This window comes from Zootoca vivipara, chromosome 6 (assembly GCF_965207765.1).
Source record: "Zootoca vivipara chromosome 6, rZooViv2.hap1.1, whole genome shotgun sequence".
Lineage (NCBI taxonomy): Eukaryota > Metazoa > Chordata > Lepidosauria > Squamata > Lacertidae > Zootoca > Zootoca vivipara.
Genome location: NC_142589.1, coordinates 25,529,605 through 25,550,657, shown reverse-complemented (window position 1 = coordinate 25,550,657; position 21,053 = coordinate 25,529,605). Strand labels below are relative to the sequence as shown.

At 46.3% G+C, this 21,053-nt stretch overlaps 1 protein-coding gene across 1 annotated transcript in view; it reads right to left on the bottom strand.

Moving 5' to 3' along the window:
- The window catches only part of LOC118086802 (neural-cadherin-like), a 101,918-nt gene that overhangs the window by 27,329 nt on the left and 53,536 nt on the right, over positions 1-21,053 (bottom strand). The window contains exons 10-22 of the mRNA XM_088671082.1: positions 20,502-20,672; positions 19,509-19,681; positions 17,362-17,529; positions 16,510-16,759; positions 15,615-15,742; positions 14,533-14,719; positions 13,258-13,401; positions 12,362-12,645; positions 9,571-11,185; positions 6,293-6,386; positions 4,783-4,967; positions 2,529-2,758; positions 545-822 (exon numbers count right to left, since the gene is read on the bottom strand). Of these exons, the coding sequence (XP_088527208.1) occupies positions 545-822; positions 2,529-2,758; positions 4,783-4,967; positions 6,293-6,386; positions 9,571-11,185; positions 12,362-12,645; positions 13,258-13,401; positions 14,533-14,719; positions 15,615-15,742; positions 16,510-16,759; positions 17,362-17,529; positions 19,509-19,681; positions 20,502-20,672 (3,907 nt within the window). The remainder of the gene's footprint in view (positions 1-544; positions 823-2,528; positions 2,759-4,782; positions 4,968-6,292; positions 6,387-9,570; positions 11,186-12,361; positions 12,646-13,257; positions 13,402-14,532; positions 14,720-15,614; positions 15,743-16,509; positions 16,760-17,361; positions 17,530-19,508; positions 19,682-20,501; positions 20,673-21,053) is intronic.

Sequence of the window (21,053 nt, the reverse complement as noted above, 5' to 3'; positions counted from 1 at the left end):
AAGGAGAGAGGGAAGGAGGTAGAGAGGACTGAAGGCTTAAAGAACAAGGATTTGTATGATTTTATATAATTTATTAACAATAGTACAGTGGTCTCCCTTCCATCTCAGTCACAGCAGCCACTATGGAGAAATTATATTAGCACTTTAGATTTCAGTATACCCTGTGGGTGTGAGCTTAATCTGAAATGTAAAAGGTTTCCCAGCTTTGTTTTGATGCCATGTGGATGGACTGCATACAAGGCTGAACATCCCATACATGCATTTGTCTCGGTAGGCAACACTTTATGTTCTTAGGCAATTGTTTTTAAAATGTTCAATAAAGTTTAAAAAAAAGGAAGGAAGGAAGGAAGGAAGGAAGGAAGGAAGGAAGGAAGGAAGGAAGGAAGGAAGGAAGGAAGGAAGGAAGGAAGGAAGGAAGGAGACCTCTCAAAAGGTCCATGCATTCCCCCCCCCTCCCGTTTTAACACAGTAGTTTTATAGCTTGACTTCTTATAAGAGGAAAACAAGAGGGATGGGGAATGTGTGAAACAGAGTCTTTTCTCACCTGTAACCATTCAGCATGTCAATGCAAGTTCCTCCATTGAAACAGGGGTTGTGAGAGTACGAGCTACATGACCGGTGGACTCTCTCTCTAGCTGCACAGGTGCAGACGGCGCTGACGCTGGTTGTTATGGAGACAAGTGACACACTTCCGGTGTCCATCACTGTGGGGATGTCACTCACCGTGATGTAGTTCACGCACCCGCTGCTGCCGCTGCAGTCTGTCCTGTGGCATTCATCCACATCAACCTGAGAAACGTTCACTCCTAAAGCCAGCTGGATCTAAAGGGACAAACAGCCGCCACACTGCTCAGCAAAAAGGGCTTACCCAATCCTCCCAGTCAGTTTTCTGAGTCTACAACATAAACGGTTGTGGTCACTGAACACATGTCTTCATCGTTCTGACTGCAACACTTAGAATCGTAGATTTGTAGAGCTGGAAGGGGCCCATCCACCCAACACCCTGCAGTGCAGGAGATGCAGCTAAAGAAGCCCCGACAGAGGGTCACCTGACCTCCAATGAAATAAAACCTCCAATGAAGGGGAAACTACCATCTTCCAGGGGGAGTGCATTCCACTGTCTAATGGCTCAGAAAGGTCTTCCTAAGGTTTAGTCAGAATCTCCTTTCTTGTAATTTGAATCTAATGGTGGTAATGATGATGATGATGATGATATTTATTATTATTTATACCACTCTGGGCAGCTCCCAACAGAATATTAAAAACACAATAAAACAGGGGTGGCCAACTCCCAAGAGACTGCGATCTACTCACAGAGTTAAAAACTGGCAGTGATCTACACCCTTTTTGGGGGTTCAGCTCAAAGTTGTTGAGCTTTTTATAGGAAGGAGGAAGGCCCATTTTGGGGTAGTTTGGGTCAAAGTTGTTGAGTTTTTTTCAGGGAGGATGTAAAATGTTGAGCTTTTTTAAGGGGAGCCACAGTTGTTCGGTTTCTTTGCGGGGAGCCAATGATCTACCAGTGATCTACCGCAGACGTCCAGTGATCTACCAGTAGATCACGATCTACCTGTTGGACATGCCTGCAATAAAACATCAAACAATAAAAACTTCCCTAAACAGGGTTGCCTTCTAAAAATCAGATAGTTGTTTATTTCCTTGATGGGAGGGTGTTCCACAGGGCGGGTGCCACTACCAAGAAGGCTCTCTGCCTGGTTCCCTATAATCTTACTTCTTGCAGCGAGGGAACCACCAGAAGGCCCTCAGCACTGGACCTCAGTGTCCGGGCAGAACGATGAGGGTGGAGGTGCTCCTTCAGGTATACTGGGCCAAGGCTGTTTCGGGCTTTAAAGGTCAGCACCAACACTTTGAATTGTGCTCGGAAACATACTGGGAGCCAATGTAGGTCTTTCAGAACCAGTGTTATATGGTCCCAGTCACCAGTTTAGCTGTCACATTCTGGATAAGTTGTAGTTTCCGGATCACCTTCAAAGGTAGCCCCATATAGAGCACATTGTAGTAGTCAACGCGGGAGATAACTAGAGCATGCACCACTCTGGTGAGACAGTCTGCGAGCAGGTAGGGTCTCAGCCTGCGTACCAGAGGCCTCTCCTCTGGAGCAGCAAAAAAACAACAACAAGCTGGTTCCATCTTCCATGTGGCTTTTGGAAAGGCAACAGTTGTAGTAGAGCAAATGCAGAAAAGCCCTGGATTCAATCCCTGGAATCTCCACTCCCATCAACCCCAGCCAGCATGGCCAGTGATCAGGGCTGTTGGGAGCTGTTTTCTAACACTGTCTGGAGGGCCGTAAGCTTCCAATCCCTACATGGACTAATTGTCTGAGCTGGAACAAGGCAGCTTCCTACCTACACTCCAAAAATAATGTTTGCTCCATCGACAAGCCTTTCGCCCCGTGACAGGTTGCGATACATTTCCTCTGGAGTCAATGGGATTCTGCCTTGCACCCTGAAAGGACTGGCACATCAGCCAACATCACATCAGCCCAGATGGCAGGCGGGTTGCAGCCTCACCTTGCTTTTGAAGGCAGCTACCTGTCCCAGCAGTTTCTCTGGCCTGTAATAGGAGGAGCCGTTTTCAACCACAAATCTCACGTCAGTCTGTCTCCCGTCTATATTTGTCACGCTGAAAACAACGATGTCCTCAAGGCGGACCGAGAAGATGCCTGCCAGAAGATCCTTAAACTTGTCGTGCCTGCTCTCCTCAGGCTCATCCTTCCTTATGAACTCCTCTGCAGTCATGTCTGATATGAAGATGGGTGGTTTAAAAACAAAACCAGCTTATCGGTCTAAGAGTCTCAGGACATGCAGTTAACTACTTCATATTTGTTTATTTCACACACACACACACACTTAATTATTTCCATTTCTAAGCAGTGCACATAAAAACAATCCTCAGAAAACAGGACAGTAAAAGAAAAAAAATGTATCACAAAACCAACTATATTTAAAGCTGTTTTTGCACTTCCTTCCCTTCTCCCAAGGAACTCGTGGCAACGTACCATGGTTCCTTCAAGCCCCATTTTATCCTTACAGGTTAGAGCATGGGTAGGCAAACTAAGGCCCGGGGACCAGATCCGGCCCAATCGCCTTCTAAATCTGGCCCGCGGACTGTCTGGGAATCAGCAAGTTTTTACATGAGTAGAATGTGCCCTTGTATTTAAAATGCATCTCTGGGTTACGGTAATTGTGGGGCCTGCCTGGTGTTTTTACATGAGTAGAATGTGTCCTTGTATTTAAAATGCATCTCTGGGTTAATTGTGGGGCATAGGAGCTCGTTCATTTTTTCTTTTCAAAATATAGTCCAGCCCCCCACAAGGTTTGAGGGACAGTGGACCGGCCCCCTGCTGAAAAGGTTTGCTGACCCCTGGGTTAAAGGGTCAACCTGGAGATTTGAACCAGGCTCTCCTTGCTCATAGCCCAGCGCTCTAACCATTACACCATACTGGCTTTCTCACTGGCTTCCACTGCAACCTGGCTAAGGTCCATTTCACATCTAGGAACATAGGAAGCTGCCTTATACCGAGTCAGACCACCTAGCTTAGTACTGCATACACTAACTGGCAGCAGCTCTCGGGGGGTTTCATACTGGAGTGTCTCCCAGCTCTTCCTGGAAATGCCAGAGACTCAACACACACATAAGCTCTTTCTCTCTCTGCCGAAATAGCTCTTCCCGCTAGTTGCCTTTCTTTCATACATTATATGATCACAGACCCGTTAAAACAACAAAGAATGGGAACAAAACGGCTTCCTAATAGTACGCTTGTGAAGTGGTTCACAACAAATTCCTGTGCACATGTTGTTCAGTAAAAACTGTGTTTTTATTAACTCAATTATTACAAATTATGCAAAACCACCACAAAAAAGCCACATTAGGTAAAGAGAAAGCAGATGGCTGAAGGGAATCTTTGGTGAGGACCCACGGCTCTGGGGCAGATGCATGGGGAAGTCTCAGGTCCAATCCCCAATGGCCTCTCCAGTTAGGTCTGGGAAATATTTATGGAGGAGAAGAAGAGTTTGGATTTGATATCCCGCTTTATCACTACCCTAAGGAGTCTCAAAGCGGCTAACATTCTCCTTTCCCTTCCTCCCCCACAACAAACACTCTGTGAGGTGAGTGGGGCTGAGAGACTTCAGAGAAGTGTGACTAGCCCAAGGTCACCCAGCAGCTGCATGTGGAGGAGCGGAGAAGCGAACCCGGTTCCCCAGATTACAAGTCTACCGCTCTTAACCACTACACCACACTGGCTCTCTAAATGGGGAACCTCAAGCCCCCCATAACCCAAATACTGCCCTCTAGGTCTCTCTACCTGGCTCTTGGGATTTTGGGGCTCTCAGGATTCTCCCCAGCCACGCCCCTGTCCCCAGGCCTCACCCCTTGCCAACCCTCCCTCCTTGGCCTTTTCTCCTGGCCTGGATGGAGGACAAAGAGGGGTAGGTCTGAGTGCTTGTAGCAAATAGTCTACTGTGCAAAGGCAAAAAGTGGCATTTGTTGCTTCACCTCACGCCCTGCCCACCCCTGGCATGTGGACCCCAGGAGGAAATATGGGTCTTTCTGTCTATCTAAATAAGGTCCCTTAACCTGGTAGGTGCAAGGCAGCTTCCTTAAACCTATGACCAATGTGTCTCAATTTTTTAAAAAAACAAACAAACACACTAGCAGACTAGGCTGTTCTGCCAATAGAATTCAGCCCCCTGATATCAGTAAGAGGTGAGATGTTTCTACGCACGATGGGAATCAAAACTCAGCCGACGAAACAAAACTAACCTGCCAGGCGTACGGTCGCCGAGTTCCGAATGGCTTCGTTTTCTATCTCTTTGACATGTATCTGCACAGTTGCCAGGACGTCAGGCCAGATTCCATCTGACACTCTGATTTTAAACTCGTATGTTCCCTGAGGAGCATTATCCACCATAAGCAGAGAGCCAGTCCTTTGATTCAACCTGAAAGATCTTGAACCACAAAACACACACTCATGCTCTGCAATCCGTATAATGTCTCATGGGCAACACACTTCATTCTCAAGGAGCACCGTTTTCACCCGGGCCAAGTTTATTTAAACATTCTGGGGGCATTTATTTAGCTGCGTTCTCTTGTTCTTGTTAACACAGGAAGATTTCAGGAAGATTTAAGTGAAAGGTGAGCCTTCCTGCACCTGATTTTGCTTCCATATCCTCTATGTGGCTCAGCAGTGACCAATTCTGATGTAAATGTCTTCTTGACAAGGATTACTCTTGCAGAGGCAACCAGATGGGGGAGAAACTCCACTTCCTCAATGTAGATTTTACATTAACGTATCATCCACACACCCAAATTACATAACATCCACATGTCCGCTGCCCAGGGGAAGACTGGGGAACCTCAGAAGTCCGATGTGGCCCTCCATGCCTCTTTTTCTGGCCTACACTACACCCCTCACTAACCCTTGCTTTGCACCCTCCCTTGAGTGTTTTTGCCTGACCGGAATTTGTCCTTGAATTCTGATAATGCCTCTCGTTTCCCTGAATGAAGGACTGGGGGGGAGAGAGAATTGAGAGGGTATACAGAAACTGCCCCCCTTTACAAAGGTAACATTTACGTTCTTTGCTCTTCCTATTGTTGCCCACTGGCAAGTTGCTCTGAAGGACCCTGTCCCTGGCCAAGCAGGGGTGAGCAAAGGGGGAAAGAAGTTGCTGTCACCACAGGCAAATTCAGAGACGGCAGGCAAGAGCCAGGAGACGGAATAGCACCAACAGGGCTTCTTTCTGGGGGCTGGCAACAGGCCTTTTACTGGGAGGTGGTCCTCAGCCGATGCCCTGCTGATGTCAGACCTGGCTTCCAGCAAAGGGCCAACATGCCTTCTTAAACACTCAAGGACATTCATTGAGATCACTGGTGGGTGTGGATCCACAAAGCATGTATTTGAGTGTTGAAGGATGCACATTTGTCATTCACACTTCTGCCAGCCTTGATGTGTGTGGGGGGGGGGACACACGACTGCTGTGCAAAATGCTGGGATGCTATACATACGGTGCCCTGCATTAATCCTGCTTCACACCTTTGGTAAAGGGGGTCTCAGTATTTCATGGTGCAAATGCAGCTGCATCTGTGACACGACAGATTGTCCCAATTGTAACCCGCAATAAATGGCAAATGCAAGTTTAAGAGATTGCCATCTCCGTACCAAGCAATAATCCAGGCTTTATATATACAAAGCACACATAACAAAACGTAAGAAAATAATTACAGAAGCATAAATATTAAATATTGTTCTGCTTGACACAAATACAATCCTCACTTGTGCATTTTTCCTTCAGAGACAAATGTTTTATTGTCCCAGTCATCCTGGTCGGGTGCAAACACTTCCCCAAGCACCGTTGTCGACCATTTTCCTGTTGAGATAAATTATAATAAATCTGCATTAATTTTTCCCCTTTTTTCCGAGGAGCTTGATATCCCAGAGCATTTATTGCTGCATTTGTCATTTTTATTGCTGCTTGGCTTTCACAAAGGTTATGATCCAAGACGTTTCAAGTAATGCAGTAGCAAGTGCTCTGATCTTTCATGTAAGTGCAGCTGGGAAGCTTGTCCACAAATACTGCATATATAGGATTGGGCACGCTTCGGTCTTAAATTAAATAAAATAAGATTTCTGTGCAGAGCTAACTCAAAACTCTTCCCCAGATAAAGCTGGTTTCTAATGCTTGAATATATTGCAAAGAGAGAGAGAGAGAACATTTGCATTCGTGGGTTTTGTCCCTCAAATGCAACTACCGGAAGAAAGTAAAGCAACAATGAAGAGTGCAGCTCTATAGCAACAGCTCTGCATACCGTCCCAGGTCCAGTCCCTGCTTTCTCAAATTTAAAAGGCTCAGCCCAAATCCTAGGAGAGGAACTGGTAGCAGGAGTAGATAGAAAGTTGGTCCAGCTCAGCAAAACCCCAATTTGAATGTTTACTATACACCCCATTCTCCCCATCTCTGAGATTTGACCAGCCGCTGCAACACAACCTTTTCCATTCGTCTGCACTTCATGGCCCTTGAATCTAGCAGTGATGCATACCAGGCACTCCCAAACTCGGCCCTCCAGCTGTTTTGGGACTACAATTCCCATCATCCTTGACACTGGTCCTGTTATCTAGGGATGATGGGAGTTGTAGTCCCAAAACAGCTGGAATGCTGAGTTTGGGGATGCCTGATCCAGACCGTGATCAACTCCCACCTGGAAACCTATGTCCCCACTGTGGACGGACGTGTGGATGGACTCAACTGTTAAAACCATGTTTATGGAAGACAATCTTACTCATCTACAAGTGATTGCTGAAGAAGAAGGAGGAGGAGGAGGAGGAGGAGGAGGAGGAGGAGGAGGAGGAGGAGAAGGAGAAGGAGAAGGAGAAGGAGAAGGAGAAGGAGAAGGAGAAGGAGAAGGAGAAGGAGAAGAAGAAGAAGAAGAAGAAGAAGAAGAAGAAGAAGAAGAAGAAGAAGAAGAAGAAGAAGAAGAACCAACACAAAGCCAGAGGCTGTATGGACAACAGAAGGGGAGCAGGGCTCAGAGCTGACTGCATAATATAGGGATACAAGTGCACCTGAAGTAGCTGGGCAGAAACCTCTCAGACTGCGGGGTCCTAGTGCCTGGACCCTCTCAGAATCCTCCAGCTAAGCACTAGGGTTGCCTGACTCAATAGAGGACAGGACTTCTGTGCCTTTAATTGCCCTGCTCTCTTTTGAGTCTGGAAACCTTAAAGAGAAACCAGCAGACCCTTTGTTTAATTTCCGTCTGCTAGTTTCTCTTTAAGGTTTACAGACGCAAAAGAGAGCAGGGCAATTAAAGGCACAGAAGTCCTGTCCTCTATTGAGCCTGGCAACCCTAGCACCGGACCAGAACGCAAGACCGCATAACCATAAGCACTAGAAGCTTGTTCCTGTTTTAAAGTGGCGTTAACAGGCCTAAATGAGTTGTGGCCATTAACTTCAATGGGGAAACTCAAGAGTAGAAGTTAGCACTGGATACAACCCCAGAGATTCTAATTCGAGGGAAAGAATTCCTATGGATTTGCCAAACTTGATTCCATGTTGTTTAGGAAATCCCCTGCTGTTTCGCTGGTTCTAAATCAGAAAAAAATGTGGGGGGAAAGGGCATGGAAGAGTCCTTGCCTGAGGGAACTGGCTAATGAGGACAAAAGTAATATGAAAGCTAGCAGCTTGCTTTGTCTGATTGCCTAGGCAACACAGGAGGAGGCAGTTCTCTGTAACCTGTGTTCAGGACAACCGCTTCTGCCTGCAGACTGCACAAATTACTTTGCAATATCAAATGCATGCAGGGTGACATTATTTCGTTATTCTGAGTCACCTTGCTTGCTTGGGAGGAAGCCCAGTTGGATTGAACTGCATTTGTTTCTGAACAGACACGCTGCAGATCTTTGCCATCGACACAATGTTCACTTTTTTAAAAAAAATGAAGTAAGCGTTTGGAGTGTTACTCGCCTGCTCCACCCTTTAGCTCAGGCACCCCCTAACTCAGCCCTCCAAATGTTTTGGGACTACAACTCCCATCATAATAGGACCAGTGGTCAGGGATGATGGGAACAGTAGTCCCCAAACATCTGGAGGGCTGAGTTTGGTGGTGCCTGCTTTAGCTGATCGCACATGGGGTTTGCTTGCTGCCTTGCAAATTGCTACAAAGGGCCTTTTAAAGAAATGAAATATATAAAATCTTTGCCATTTCACACTGAGGATGTGCAGAATGCTTTCCATCTCTTTGGTTTATGATTTATAGAGAGAAGCATCATGGCTGCAAATAACAGAATCTTTCCTTAGATGGAAAGAGGCATCAAATCCCTCTCCAGGTCAGAAACCGTCATTGAAAACCAGTTGTTCTTTTAATAGTACCTACTGTGGTGAGGAGAAGCAGCTTGCTTGCTGCAACTCAAATTTGCACCACCAGGACATTTTCAATTTCCCCATCTATCTCTCACCCTCAATGATATAAGTCTGTTTCAGTCAGTCACTTATCTTTCTCATTCTCCCCATCCATCCACCCATTCACAAGTTCTTAGCAAGGATGACCCACAAGTTGAAATTTTCATTTGGCCACTGTCATTCAGCTAGTTTGGACCAATCATTCCATGGCTGGTTAATAGTCCGAAACAGACAGCTAATATGTCATCCATTAGCCTATGTTGAGGAGGAAGCGCGATTCCTACCCACCCTACCCATTGCCTACCAAGCTTTGACCTGCACATATGTGATCAAACTGCTATAATGGCGGCCCCATTGAGTGGCAAAGTCCTTTTTCATTGTGGAAGCCATTTTTATTTTCCAAAAATGCACATAAAAATGGCGTCCACTTATCCTGTTGGAGCTCTGATTCTCCACTCCACTCCACTCCACTCTCTCTGAAAAGAACTGCAAACTTCAAGCTGGGTAAAACGTTTCTGAATTCCTCATGGTCATTTCTGACCAGCCCTAGTGTAAACTGGCTCTCTGTTTAGGCTCCTCTGATTACAGGAGAGCAGATGGCAGATAAAGCATGTCAAGACGGCTGTACAAACATGCCCACAGTTTATGCGATACCCACCTCTGTGTACATAAACATAGATCACTTTATGGCCAGCGTCGTGGCTGTTGTCATTTTCGTCACCAATAGTTATGGTCAGTATGTTTGTGGAACTCACAGGGGGACTCCCACTATCGGTTATAATAATAGGGAGATGGAACAGCTTCTGCTTCTCTCTGTCAAAGGACCTCAGAGCAGTGATCGTTGCAGAATTATTTCCATTGTCGGTAAGAGAGAAATCCAAAGAATTCTGATAATCTGGTGGCAAGAAAAACATAAATGGTGGCCCATTCTCATCACTGTCTGGGTCAAAAGCCCAAAGGAGAGGAGACCCAGGGCTCATGGAAACCACCTGAGGCCCTGGCATATTTTCCCAGACCACAGGCATATATGGGGCCTCAAACCTTGGCCCGTTGTCATTGACATCCAGCAAGTCAACCAACACCGTAACACTTCCTGTTTGGGCAGGTAGGCCTTGATCAGAAGCCTGTATTATTAGACGGTACCCCTGAATGACCTCGCGATCCAGCGGTTTGGCCACGGTCACGTGGCCATCCTGGTCTATAGCAAATTGTCCGGCTGGATCAGAATCCACCTGGATGGAATATTCAGTATCCCCATTCAAACCAGAATCCTCGTCCGTGGCCATCACGGTGATTATGGTGGTTCCCACTGGTATGTTTTCAAAGAAAGGGCTCAGCTGGACCAACTGAGAACTGAAAACTGGCTTGTGGTCATTACGGTCTTCTACTTCGATCAAGCAAAAGGCAGTGCTGGAGAAATCTAGGTCTTCCACCTTGATTGTAAGGTTGAACCACCTTTCGTGGATTTGCTCATAATCCAAGGCCTTTTTCAGCCTGATGGTAGCGTGGTGGCCTTCCTTGTGGCTTTCAATGTAAAACTTCTGTTCTGGATCCCCAGCAATAATGCTGAATGTCAAGTGAGCGTTTTCCCCGCTGTCTTCATCAATTGCCGACACTTCTAGAACCTCTGAGTTGACGGCGATGGTTTCGGGGATTACAGTATGCCAAACTTCCTGGGTGAAGTTAGGGATATGATCGTTTACATCTGCAACCCAGATGGTTGCTGTGCCTGTCCCTGCTAGTCCTCCACCATCTTTTGCTTCAACGGTAAGGAAATATTTTTCCATCTTTTCTCTGTCCAACATCCCTCCCGCCACATAGATGTTGCCAGTACTGGGATTGATTTTGAACAAGTCCATATCCAAGTCATTTTCCACACTCTCAATGATACGGTAAGTCAGAATTGCATTGAGACCCACATTCGGGTCATCCAAGTCTACAGCTGTCATCTCCATGACGAAGGTGTCTTCAGGTGAGCTTTCAAAGACACTCCCGTTGCAGTCACTGGGCATGCAGGTGAACATGGGGGCATTATCGTTTATATCCCAGATGTTTATAATCACATCTGCAAAGCCAGTAAGCCCTTCCCCTCCTTCATCCGTTGCCAGCACAACAAATCTCCAAAGGGCTCGCTCTTCCCGGTCCAACATTTTCTGGGAATAAATGCTGCCCGTGTTCTCATCAATAGCAAATACATCGTCTGCCCCATGTCCATGCAAGGAGTATCTCAGATCACCTCCATCCAAGATGCTATCAGGATCATTTGCTACAACCTATGGAGAACAAAGTTTAAGACGCATAGATCAAGTAACTACAGGTCATAAATTCAGCATCATATATCAACACGGAACAACAAATAAAAACGATGTACTATGTACAGGCTGAAAACAAACAGTATCCTTATCAAATGCTGGCAGCAGCAGCATCTTTCAAACTGAAGCTGTTATCCTAAACAAGCATCCGGCGTTCAGATTGCATGTGGAGCACTGGCATATCTAAGAAGGTGAGAATCAGAGCCACATTATCGTCCCAAAACAACCTGATTCAAGTTTTATATTTAGGAAATTGGCAGGAATGGAATCCGTGCACGTCAACGGAATCAGTTTGTTAAGGTGCAACCTGTGCAAATGTCCAGATTTATCTGTTGGCAGGAGAAGAAATTGGCCGTCATCCTACCCTTCTGTACTGGAAACAGGAAACCCCGGGTGCACAGCTGAGAACCCCAACCAAATTGCCACCAACAAACAGGCCAACTAAGGGCTGGTTCACTCCTGGAGGCAGCCACATTAAGCAAGCAGCAAAGCCACGAATCACTTTTGTGTTGCCGTTTCTAGCAGCATCACAGGCTGGTCTATGCATCACTGTTATCACCTTGTATCAGAGATGGGAACCTCAGACCCTCTCAAAGTTGCTGGACTACAACTTCCATCACCCCTGCCCATTGGCCATGCTGCCTGGGGCTGATGGGAGCTGGTGGTCCACACCTGCAAGCCCACAGGACTCCCAGCCCTGGGTACAGGGGATTTTGGTTTATTTTTTGTGGGTTTTATCATTGACTTACCTTGGGAATTGTTTTGTATTTTCAATATCGTTTAGGTACTTTGACTTGATAGCCACCTTGAGTTCCTTGGAAAGTTGGCGAGATAAAAGTTTACTTGTTTTTTTTTTAAAAAAAAAGCTTTTATCCCACCTGTTTTCAAAGCAGCTATCAAGTCAAAATACCAAACAGCATTGAAAACACAACTATAAGGCACCATGAGCACCGTGAGGTCCTTGGTTGAGCCCAGTTTGTGAACTGCTGCATCACAACCAGGCATCCTGTGCACTCCAAGGAGGAGTAACCAAAGAGTTGAAGCCAGGTATACACAGGTATTAAGGCCCTGGCTTCTGCACCTGGAACATGAGCAACTAAGTGGGGCTGTTATTTGGATGAGCCATTCCCAATATACCTGAAGAACGAAGACCGGAAGGCCATCCAGTTCCTCAATCACACTTCCGTAATATTCATTGAGAGAGAAAACAGGAGCTTCGTCGTTTTTATTCACGACATTGATGATTACAATGGCGTAATCCTCCCATTTTCCATCAGAAGCCAACAGGTGGAGTTCATACAACTGGGCTTCTTCGTAATCTAGTGAACGCGCAATGAAGACGACTCCTGTTTCTGGTTCAACATCAAACGCTCCTCCGGTGTTTCCGGCTGTTATCTGGTACCTTAACTTGGCATTAGTTCCTAAAAGTGGGGAAATGGAAAACATGCCTTCTGTAAAACCAGGATCGTGATGATGATGATGAAGATGGCGATGAGACACTCCTTTCTGCCTGACATTCTGCAAGGCAAGGGTAGCCAATGCGCTGCCCTCAGGGTGTTAGTGAACGGCAACACCCATCATGCCTGACCGTTGGGTACGCTGGCAGGCATTCATGGGACTTGTAGTCCAACAACATCTGGAAGGTAGCCTGCCATAAGGGCAGCATTCAGAAGCAAATTGCTTACTGCGGAAAAGTAGATCTAATCGCTGCATCGAAGCTCAAGTGCCCTGCCTGATCTTCCCACGGCTTCCTTGCTCTCTTTCCCGTACCAGAGATATGGCAAACCCGGAGTCCTCCTTCCCCAGCCCTAACTTTGTTTAATGTGCCTAAAGTAAATAATTATTTGCCCCAAGGCCTCGCGGGGGCTTCGTAAAGGAGGTGCTCAGCACCTGTCAAGCTCAAAACGAAATGTTGAGAGATAAAAGACCCCTTTCCCCCTTCCTGGAGCTGCCACAAGACGTTCCCGACGCTCCGGAAAAAATTAAGTCATTAATATTTCAGGTGCCGCCACCGGGAATCCCGAAGCTTTTACCTTCGTCTTCATCATTAGCGCTGACGGTGGTGACAGTTGATCCCACGTCTTGGTCCTCCTCCACATTAACTTCATAGACACTCTTGGTGAATATGGGCTTGTTGTCGTTGACGTCGCTGATAAAGATGCGCACGTAGGCGGTGTCTGGAGAGATGAGGAACAAGAGATTAAAATACTCAGCTGTGCCACTTCTGTCAGCTGCAATTCCTGAAACTGTCTCGCCTCACGTTAAATGAAGACGAATAGCGCAGACAATACAGCAACGGAGCCTTAGGGTTGTGGACAATTTAAAATACCAACATCACTCAAAAAAAGCGCGCTCGGATATCACATGAATGTCACATCCCATTTGTTTAAGCAGATAACATGTGAAGAACGGGTGCCTAATACGGGAACTGTAAATGTTTTGTCATCGCTTTCATATCCTGAAAGTCGATAGTGCGGATTTTTAGCCCTTTGCTTCAGAACAGCTAAGTTCACCGGTGATCAGACCGGGCACTCGAATGAAAACCACATGGAATAAATCCAGAAAGCTAAAAAACATAAAAGGTGATTGTTTGAAAGCAATTAAACTCTAATAGAATTAAAAAGAAATCTATTAAAATTCAGATAATGAAAGCAGCACAGCTCCATTTAAAAGGACTCTCCTTTCAAAACAGTCAATTACACACACACACACACACACACACACCAAAAAAAGCCTGTTGGAATAAATAGAAGGAGAATGATGGAGCCAGTCTAGCTTCTCTAGGAAGGGAGTTCCAAAGTCGGAGCAGCCATCAAGAAGGCTTTCTCCCCCTCCCCCTCTGAGGGGGAGAGGACTGAGAGAAGGGCCTCCCCTAAAGATATCAGAGTCCAAACAGGTTTGTATGGGAGAATACAGATAGCCAGGGCCTAAGCCTTATAGAGCTTTACAGATAACTAATTTCTTTTCCTGTTCAAGTTGGGTTGAGGCTCAAAAACCAGGGAGCCAAGCAACCATCTCCTTGACCTACTTTCTGGTAGCCACCCTAGGAGTGGGGCCCTCATAGTACAGGACCTCCAATGCCCACCTCCTTGAGTCACTCCAGAAGAACACTATGTCCAATGGTGCCACAAGCCACAGACAGGGCAAGAAGAACCAGCAAAACTGTATTTCTCTTCCCCATCTCTCTCCTGACAAAGACCATTAGTCAGGGCAGCTGAGGTGCTGCTTCAGTGCCAAAACTTCTTTCGGAGAAACGAGGAACAAAAAGAAAAATGGATGCCACAAGTGTTTCCACCACTACACCTCACCGGTATTTGGCTGGCCGTGCTTTCCAGGGCGAGCTGATTCTGAGCCGTCCGTGGACTTGACTTCCAAGAGGTACGACGCCTTCTTTTCCCTATCAAACATGGAGGCGGTATAGATGGAGCCCGTTTTCGAATCCAAGCGGAAGAACGTGTAGTCGCCACTGCGGTCAGGTAGCAGAGAATAAGTGATCTAAAGGTTGAGGGAGAGGAGGGCTACAATGAAAACCGGGCATTATTTTTGTCTTTACACTGGACACGTCCTGGGTAAGCAAAATATACCTGACAGAGCCACACGTACACGAACACCCTAGTCCAAGCGTTTCCATGCACTTGACCTCAAAAACAAGGGGAGATGAGTGTACCATCTTATGCTCTTAGGAGAAATAATACCAAGCAATACAGCCACAGTGAGTCTTGAACCAAGGCTGGTATCAGCTACCCCTCATTGCAGCCATAGGTCGTCCAGGTACTGTCACTGGCACATTTTGCAGATTTAGTCTCCGAGTGCTCGATGTGATGGGCTTGTAAAGCTATTTCACACTTTGTATTTTTAGGTGTATACCTAGGATGTTTCGAGCACACACAGGAAAACATGTGTGAACAACAGGGACAGATGGAAGAGAATTTCATTCAGTCTGCATTTTTATGCCAGTGGACCTTATTAGCACCTTGCAGACTAATGTGTGGACTGGAATGTAGTTTGGAATGTAATTATTCTCCAAATTCTGCAATACATTTCTCAGCTTTAGAAATGTACCAAACTCCCCCCTCCCCCCCAAAAAAGAGTATTTTAGGATCACGTGTGTTTAGAATTTCATGCATTGAGATGATAAATAGATGCTTATTTTATATAGAATATAAATCTTCACTCCGTTAAAAAAAGGTATCATGGATTAATGCAGAAATGGGACAGAAAATATAGATGGATGCACCCATGCTAAAGCTGAAAATAAACTGGCCCACCCGCCGCCAGATACAATTACACCTGTCAGAGAGCTGTGCTTGGCTGTTGTTCCCCACTGAGAAAACCTGTGCAAAGAGACTCCACTATTGTCTGATGCTGAATCTTGCAAGTTCTGGCTTACCTCACCATTCTGGCCCAGGTCGAGGTCAGTGGCAGAGACTTGGAAAACCAAAGTCCCGACTTCTGTTCCTTCCGTTACAGAAGCTTCGTAAATTGAGGAGGTGAAGAAAGGGACGTTGTCGTTGACATCTAAGAATGTATTTAGAATTCAAGCAGTCAGACCATGTAATGTAACCATTTACATGCTTAAGGGGTTTTAAAAATTATATTGCTTTATCTAGGGGGTTTCACAAGCCAGAGTGCCTTGAGACCCAGGGTCTTATGCCCAATGGTTTGGAGGACTAGGAAGGTGTCATAGGCTTAGGCAAATCTTCCATGCACCCACAGCCTCCCCCACTTCCTTTTTCACAGTAAAACAGAGTTTTCCGTTACATGTGAACCAGGCAAAGTATGGTTTACCCAGACCATGTTTTGACTGGAAACTGTGGTTTGAAGGCTGCCGCCTGTGCTACCTTGCATTGACAACAGCCTTCCTGCACAGATGTGATCACAAACTAGGGTTTGTCGAGAAAGAGGAAGTGGGGAAGGGCATGAGGGTTGGGTTCAGGGAGAGCGCATGAGCCTGGGGTTTACTTACACAACACCCAGCTGTGGCATATTGAGGAGAATGGAAGCTGAGCATCACAGCAACTTAGCATTTTTCGTTGAAAGACAACCCAAAGAAAAAGCACAACTTTGGAAAAAAATGATCAGAACTTGTTCTGTCTTCTGAAGGGATTTCCACAGCTAGCAAGTACCCACCAAAACCTGTCTACATCAGCAATCTACCTTCTAGCACACCCAAGGTGGCGTTCCTGTACTTGGGGCAGTGCAATCAGAAGCAGGAATGAAAGGGGCTCTGCTCAGTAAGCGGTATGCTATTGCCATTTTGTCCCTGTTACCAGAACATTACCCACCTGTCACATTAACGTAGACGGTGGTGAATGCAGCGAGCGGCACCGAGGCCACATTCTGGGCCCGGACCCTCAACAAAAAGGACTTGGTGGTTTCATAGTCCAGAGGCTCAGCTATGAGGATGGATGCAGAGCCATCATCTCTGTTGGGAGTCAGGTAGAATCGGATTGGCATGTTGGTCTCCGGAACCAGCCCCTCTTCGAGATTGTATGTGATACGTGGGTCGCCAAGGGGGGACGTGGCTTTAATTGTCTGCACAATACAAAACCAGAGAAAGAAAAGGATCGCTTCAGCAGAAAGTGATCGTTTTCAGAAGATACACATTTAAAATGCTCACAGAAGCACATGCAGTTCTTTGTAGACAAAGAAACTTAAGCAAGCAAAGCTTAAAAGAGCCCATCGTGGATTTTAACCACATCTAATGTGACTTGACACTTATTTGCATGTTAAATCAGGCCAGCATAAATAATATTCTACCAGGAAGAGGAATGCGTGGCCCCTCCAGATGTTGTTGGGACTCCAGCTCCCATCATCCCTGACCACAAGTCATGCAGATGGGAGTTGGAGTCAAACAGCATCAGGGAGGTTCCCCATTCCTGGAATATACCATGCCCCTTTCTGCTGTTAGACAAATGGCACATCTGACCCAGCAGCAGCAGCAGCTCTGAATGGCAAAAGGTTGCTAAGTGGCCTAAGGTCACCCAGTAAGCTTCATAGTCAAGTGGGGATCTGAAGCCTGGTTTCCAGCACTCTAACCACTACACCACACTGGCTCTTTGCAGTGTGCTAATTTAAGATGCTAGTTACAAGAATTCTGCACAACTGTTTCCTTTAAAAAAGAAAGCCCAACTTACCACAATGGAAGTATCTCTTGTTGTATTCTCAGGAATGACGACTTCATAGCTGTCCCTCTCCCACTGAGGGGGCTGGTTCTTAGCACTGGTGATGGTAACTCTAAGCTCAACCTTGCTACTCCTGTTCCCTCCATCCATTGCTATGATTTGTTGAGTTATAAAGGATTTCTGGGCAAGGGAAGAAAAGGATTGCTTCAGCAGGGAGTGATTCTTTTTAAAGACAAAAATCGAAGCTATTCAGCTTTGTCGGTATCATGGCTATCATGTTTTATTTCTGCTCAGAACTTTCATCTTCCAAATAGCACCAGTGGCAGGGCCAAAGTACTCCTCGGTTTTTCTTATTTCCAGTGAAAAAGCAGCTGTTGCTTCCCCCGCCCCTGAAACCTCTGCATTTTCTCTCTCTCTCTCTCTGTGTGTGTGTGTGTGTGTGTGTGTGTGTACGAAGCACAGTATAAACGCTACATGGTTTTATATTTTATCCTCCCAGGTAAATGCTTGTAACATGGGTGGAGAACCTCAGATACGGGGCCCAAATATGTCTCTATAGTCACCTCTGACTAGCCCTTCGGAGTCTCCCCATGACAGACTCCCTCACCCATCCTGCTTTGCACCACAGCAGAATGTTTTTGCCTGCCTGGCATGTGCTATTTGCTTCCCTGGATGGAAGGAGGAAAGCGGGTGTAGAAGCTAGTCTACTGTACGAAGGTACTATAATATTAACATTCACTGCTCCACCTACTTTTTGCCTCCGGCCCCATCCACCACTGGCATGTGGCCCCCGGAATGTTGCCCAAAATGGAATGCAGCCCTTTGACTTCAAAAGGTTCTACACCTCTGGTTTGTATGATTGCAGCCTAGGTCTCTGTGACGCCTCCTGTGTTCCACTTTTCCAGCTTAACGTTCCACATGAAAAAGAATTCTGGAGCTCTCGCAAGCCTGCTCAGAACTTTTCGCTAGGTCCTAGTAAGAGTGTTGTGCTCCTGATATCAGTGTGTGTTTTAAATCACTACTGCTACAGGCATACAGGATACAGGCATTCTGTGCTCTTCAGTATTTATTGCGATGGGCTCCTTTTGCTTCTTGAGGATTTGAGCAACCAGGTAATTAAAGGCTCTCTGCACACAAGGGGCTTCCCCTCCAAATATAAAGGCAGAATGAGCAGCAACACCCTACAAATGTTTATCAGCAGTGGCCCCACGCAGCAGAACCCTCTCCTTTCTCGCAGGCATCAGCAGGAGGAGGCCTTGCGCAGCACTATTCAGCTCCAATGGCCACAGCTCCTCCTCTCTCGCATACTGAGGAGGAGCCTGCCTTTGATGCTAAAGAATATTGAGGGGGCTGATGACAACTCTCCCCGCCACCCTGAAGTTGCCGTTCCTGCCACCCACTGCCCCTTTTTATACTATGGATGTAGGTGTCAGTCAAATGAATAGTACTCCAGTTCAGTCCCAGTGACATCAATGGGAGATAAACAACTTCCGTGTTTCATCCCTGAAAAATCAAGTTCATGTATAGTACAACTGTCAATCTCCTACAGTAGCAGAGAAAGATTCAAAACCCACCACCATTGTCCGTTTAGAGCCTCGCAAGCACTCCAGAGCTTCCTGTGGGTAGGATGTTGTCTTTCCAATCCTTTTCTGGCAACCCACCAAATGTGCATGCCTGGTAGCTTCTACTTACCAAATAATCTACTTTTGGGGGGGGGGGACCCTGCAACTGTTAAATCTGTATGTCACCATGGTAATCATAAGGACGATTTCATTCCCTTCATAGAAGTTCCTAAGATTCCTCGCTGCAGAACTTCAGAAGGTTTTGAATGACGGTAAACTTAAAAACCAACTCTCCCGGATATGACCTGTCAAAACTGTTTATTGCTTCTTTTCCCACCAAGGCACAACAAGAGTTATCAGTCTGACATGACAGCTGTGAATGGCTTTATGGTTAAAGTAATAATTCATTCAACAGGACGGGGAGGAGGAAGCGCCTTTCAACTGAAGTGCAGCCATCAGGGTGGCACTAATTTATGCCAGGAGAGAAAGGGAGCCACGATGCTGCACGTCTCCACAGTTGGCATCTTGCTCTACCTACCATCTGCAGATGCCGCCAGCTGACATCTGGCCACAGACCAAAGGCAACTCACAACGTACCTGCAACAAGGCTTGGTTGACATAAACCCAGCCTGTAGCAGGATTGACCTGGAAGTACTTCGTTTTCCCACCGGCTGCAGAATACGTGATGGAAGCGTTGGAGCCGTAGTCGTCGTCGTGGGCTGCAACGCGGAGGAAGCTCGTCCCAACACTCGTGTCTTCTCTCAGGAAGTCTAGGAAAGTGCATTTCATTAACTCAGTGGTGCAGAGTAAATGCTACAAGCCACCTGAGCTCAACGCTTATTTGCAGGCAACACTCTGCAGATTTTCTGTGATAAATAAAAGCAGCTGGTGCCCTGATTTTATTGCTTGCAGGCTCTGTTTTTATGTTCAGTGGCACATTTGCCTGCCCACAGGTTTGGGGGGGCAGAAGAAGGAGATACACAATAATGGGCAGACATCAGCACCGTTCCCCTGGAGGAGAAGAGCAGAGGTTAGGAGGGCTGGTTTGGATTGCCCTGCTATTCCTGTAGCAGAGGATTCTGCTCTGATATTGCTTTCCTATATATAATAGTCCTGAGTTAAGTAGGTAGATCGCAATAAGAAGAGAGGGGAGCAATTGCTGGAACCATCCAGGGACACCACCTCCCCCCCACACACACACACACCTAGGACTCTTATAAGGCTAAAATGCTGCCTAAGTATTATTGTATTTTCTTTAACATTTTTGTTAAGGCAGGGACATGGATGGGTTTGTGTGGGGTTTTTTTAAAAAAACTTCTGAAATATTTCAAATTTGTATCGTTTGCATTTGCATCGTTGCATTTGTATGTAGCTGCTTATCCTCAGGAGCCTTTATGGGTGAAAAGCAGGACATTAAATAAAAGGTAACGTAACCAATCTAAAAAGGAAAAAGTGACAATTCATCTGTAGGAAGCGGGGGTGGGGGGACACGCATGAAAACCAAACCAGAAACACACACAAGAAATCTTAGACCTCGGGTAAGCTCGCAATCGGGGGGGACTGAAACGCTATCCAAGGATTCGCAATTACATTCATAATGAGTGTTTTCAAATCTGGGGCTGTTGTCGTTCACATCCGAGACCACAACGTTGATCTGGCAGATCCCAATGAGGGGCTCGGCCGCCTGGTCCGTGGCTGTCACAGTAATAGGATGCTCTCGCTGCTTCTCCCGGTCAAATATCTGAAGTGTTGTCAAGATGCCTGAAAATAAGAACACAAGCAGAAATAATTCAATACTGTGTATTTAACCAAGGACTGAGATGAGGGAAGAAGCAGGAGGGTTCACTGCCCGCTGTTTTTTTCTTGCAGAAAGAAGAATGTTAACAGAACTAAAACTCATCTACATGTGTAAATGTCATTTCCTCTCTGTTTCTCATTTCCGCACATCTATAAGTTCACTTGGCCACCTCATGAGAAGAGAAGACTCCCTGGAAAAGACCCTGATGTTGGAAAAGATTGAGGGCACTAGGAGAAGGGGACGACAGAGGACAAGATGGTTGGACAGTGTTCTCAAAGCTACGGACATGAGTTTGACCAAACTGCGGGAGGCAGTGCAAGACAGGAGTGCCTGGCGTGCTCTGG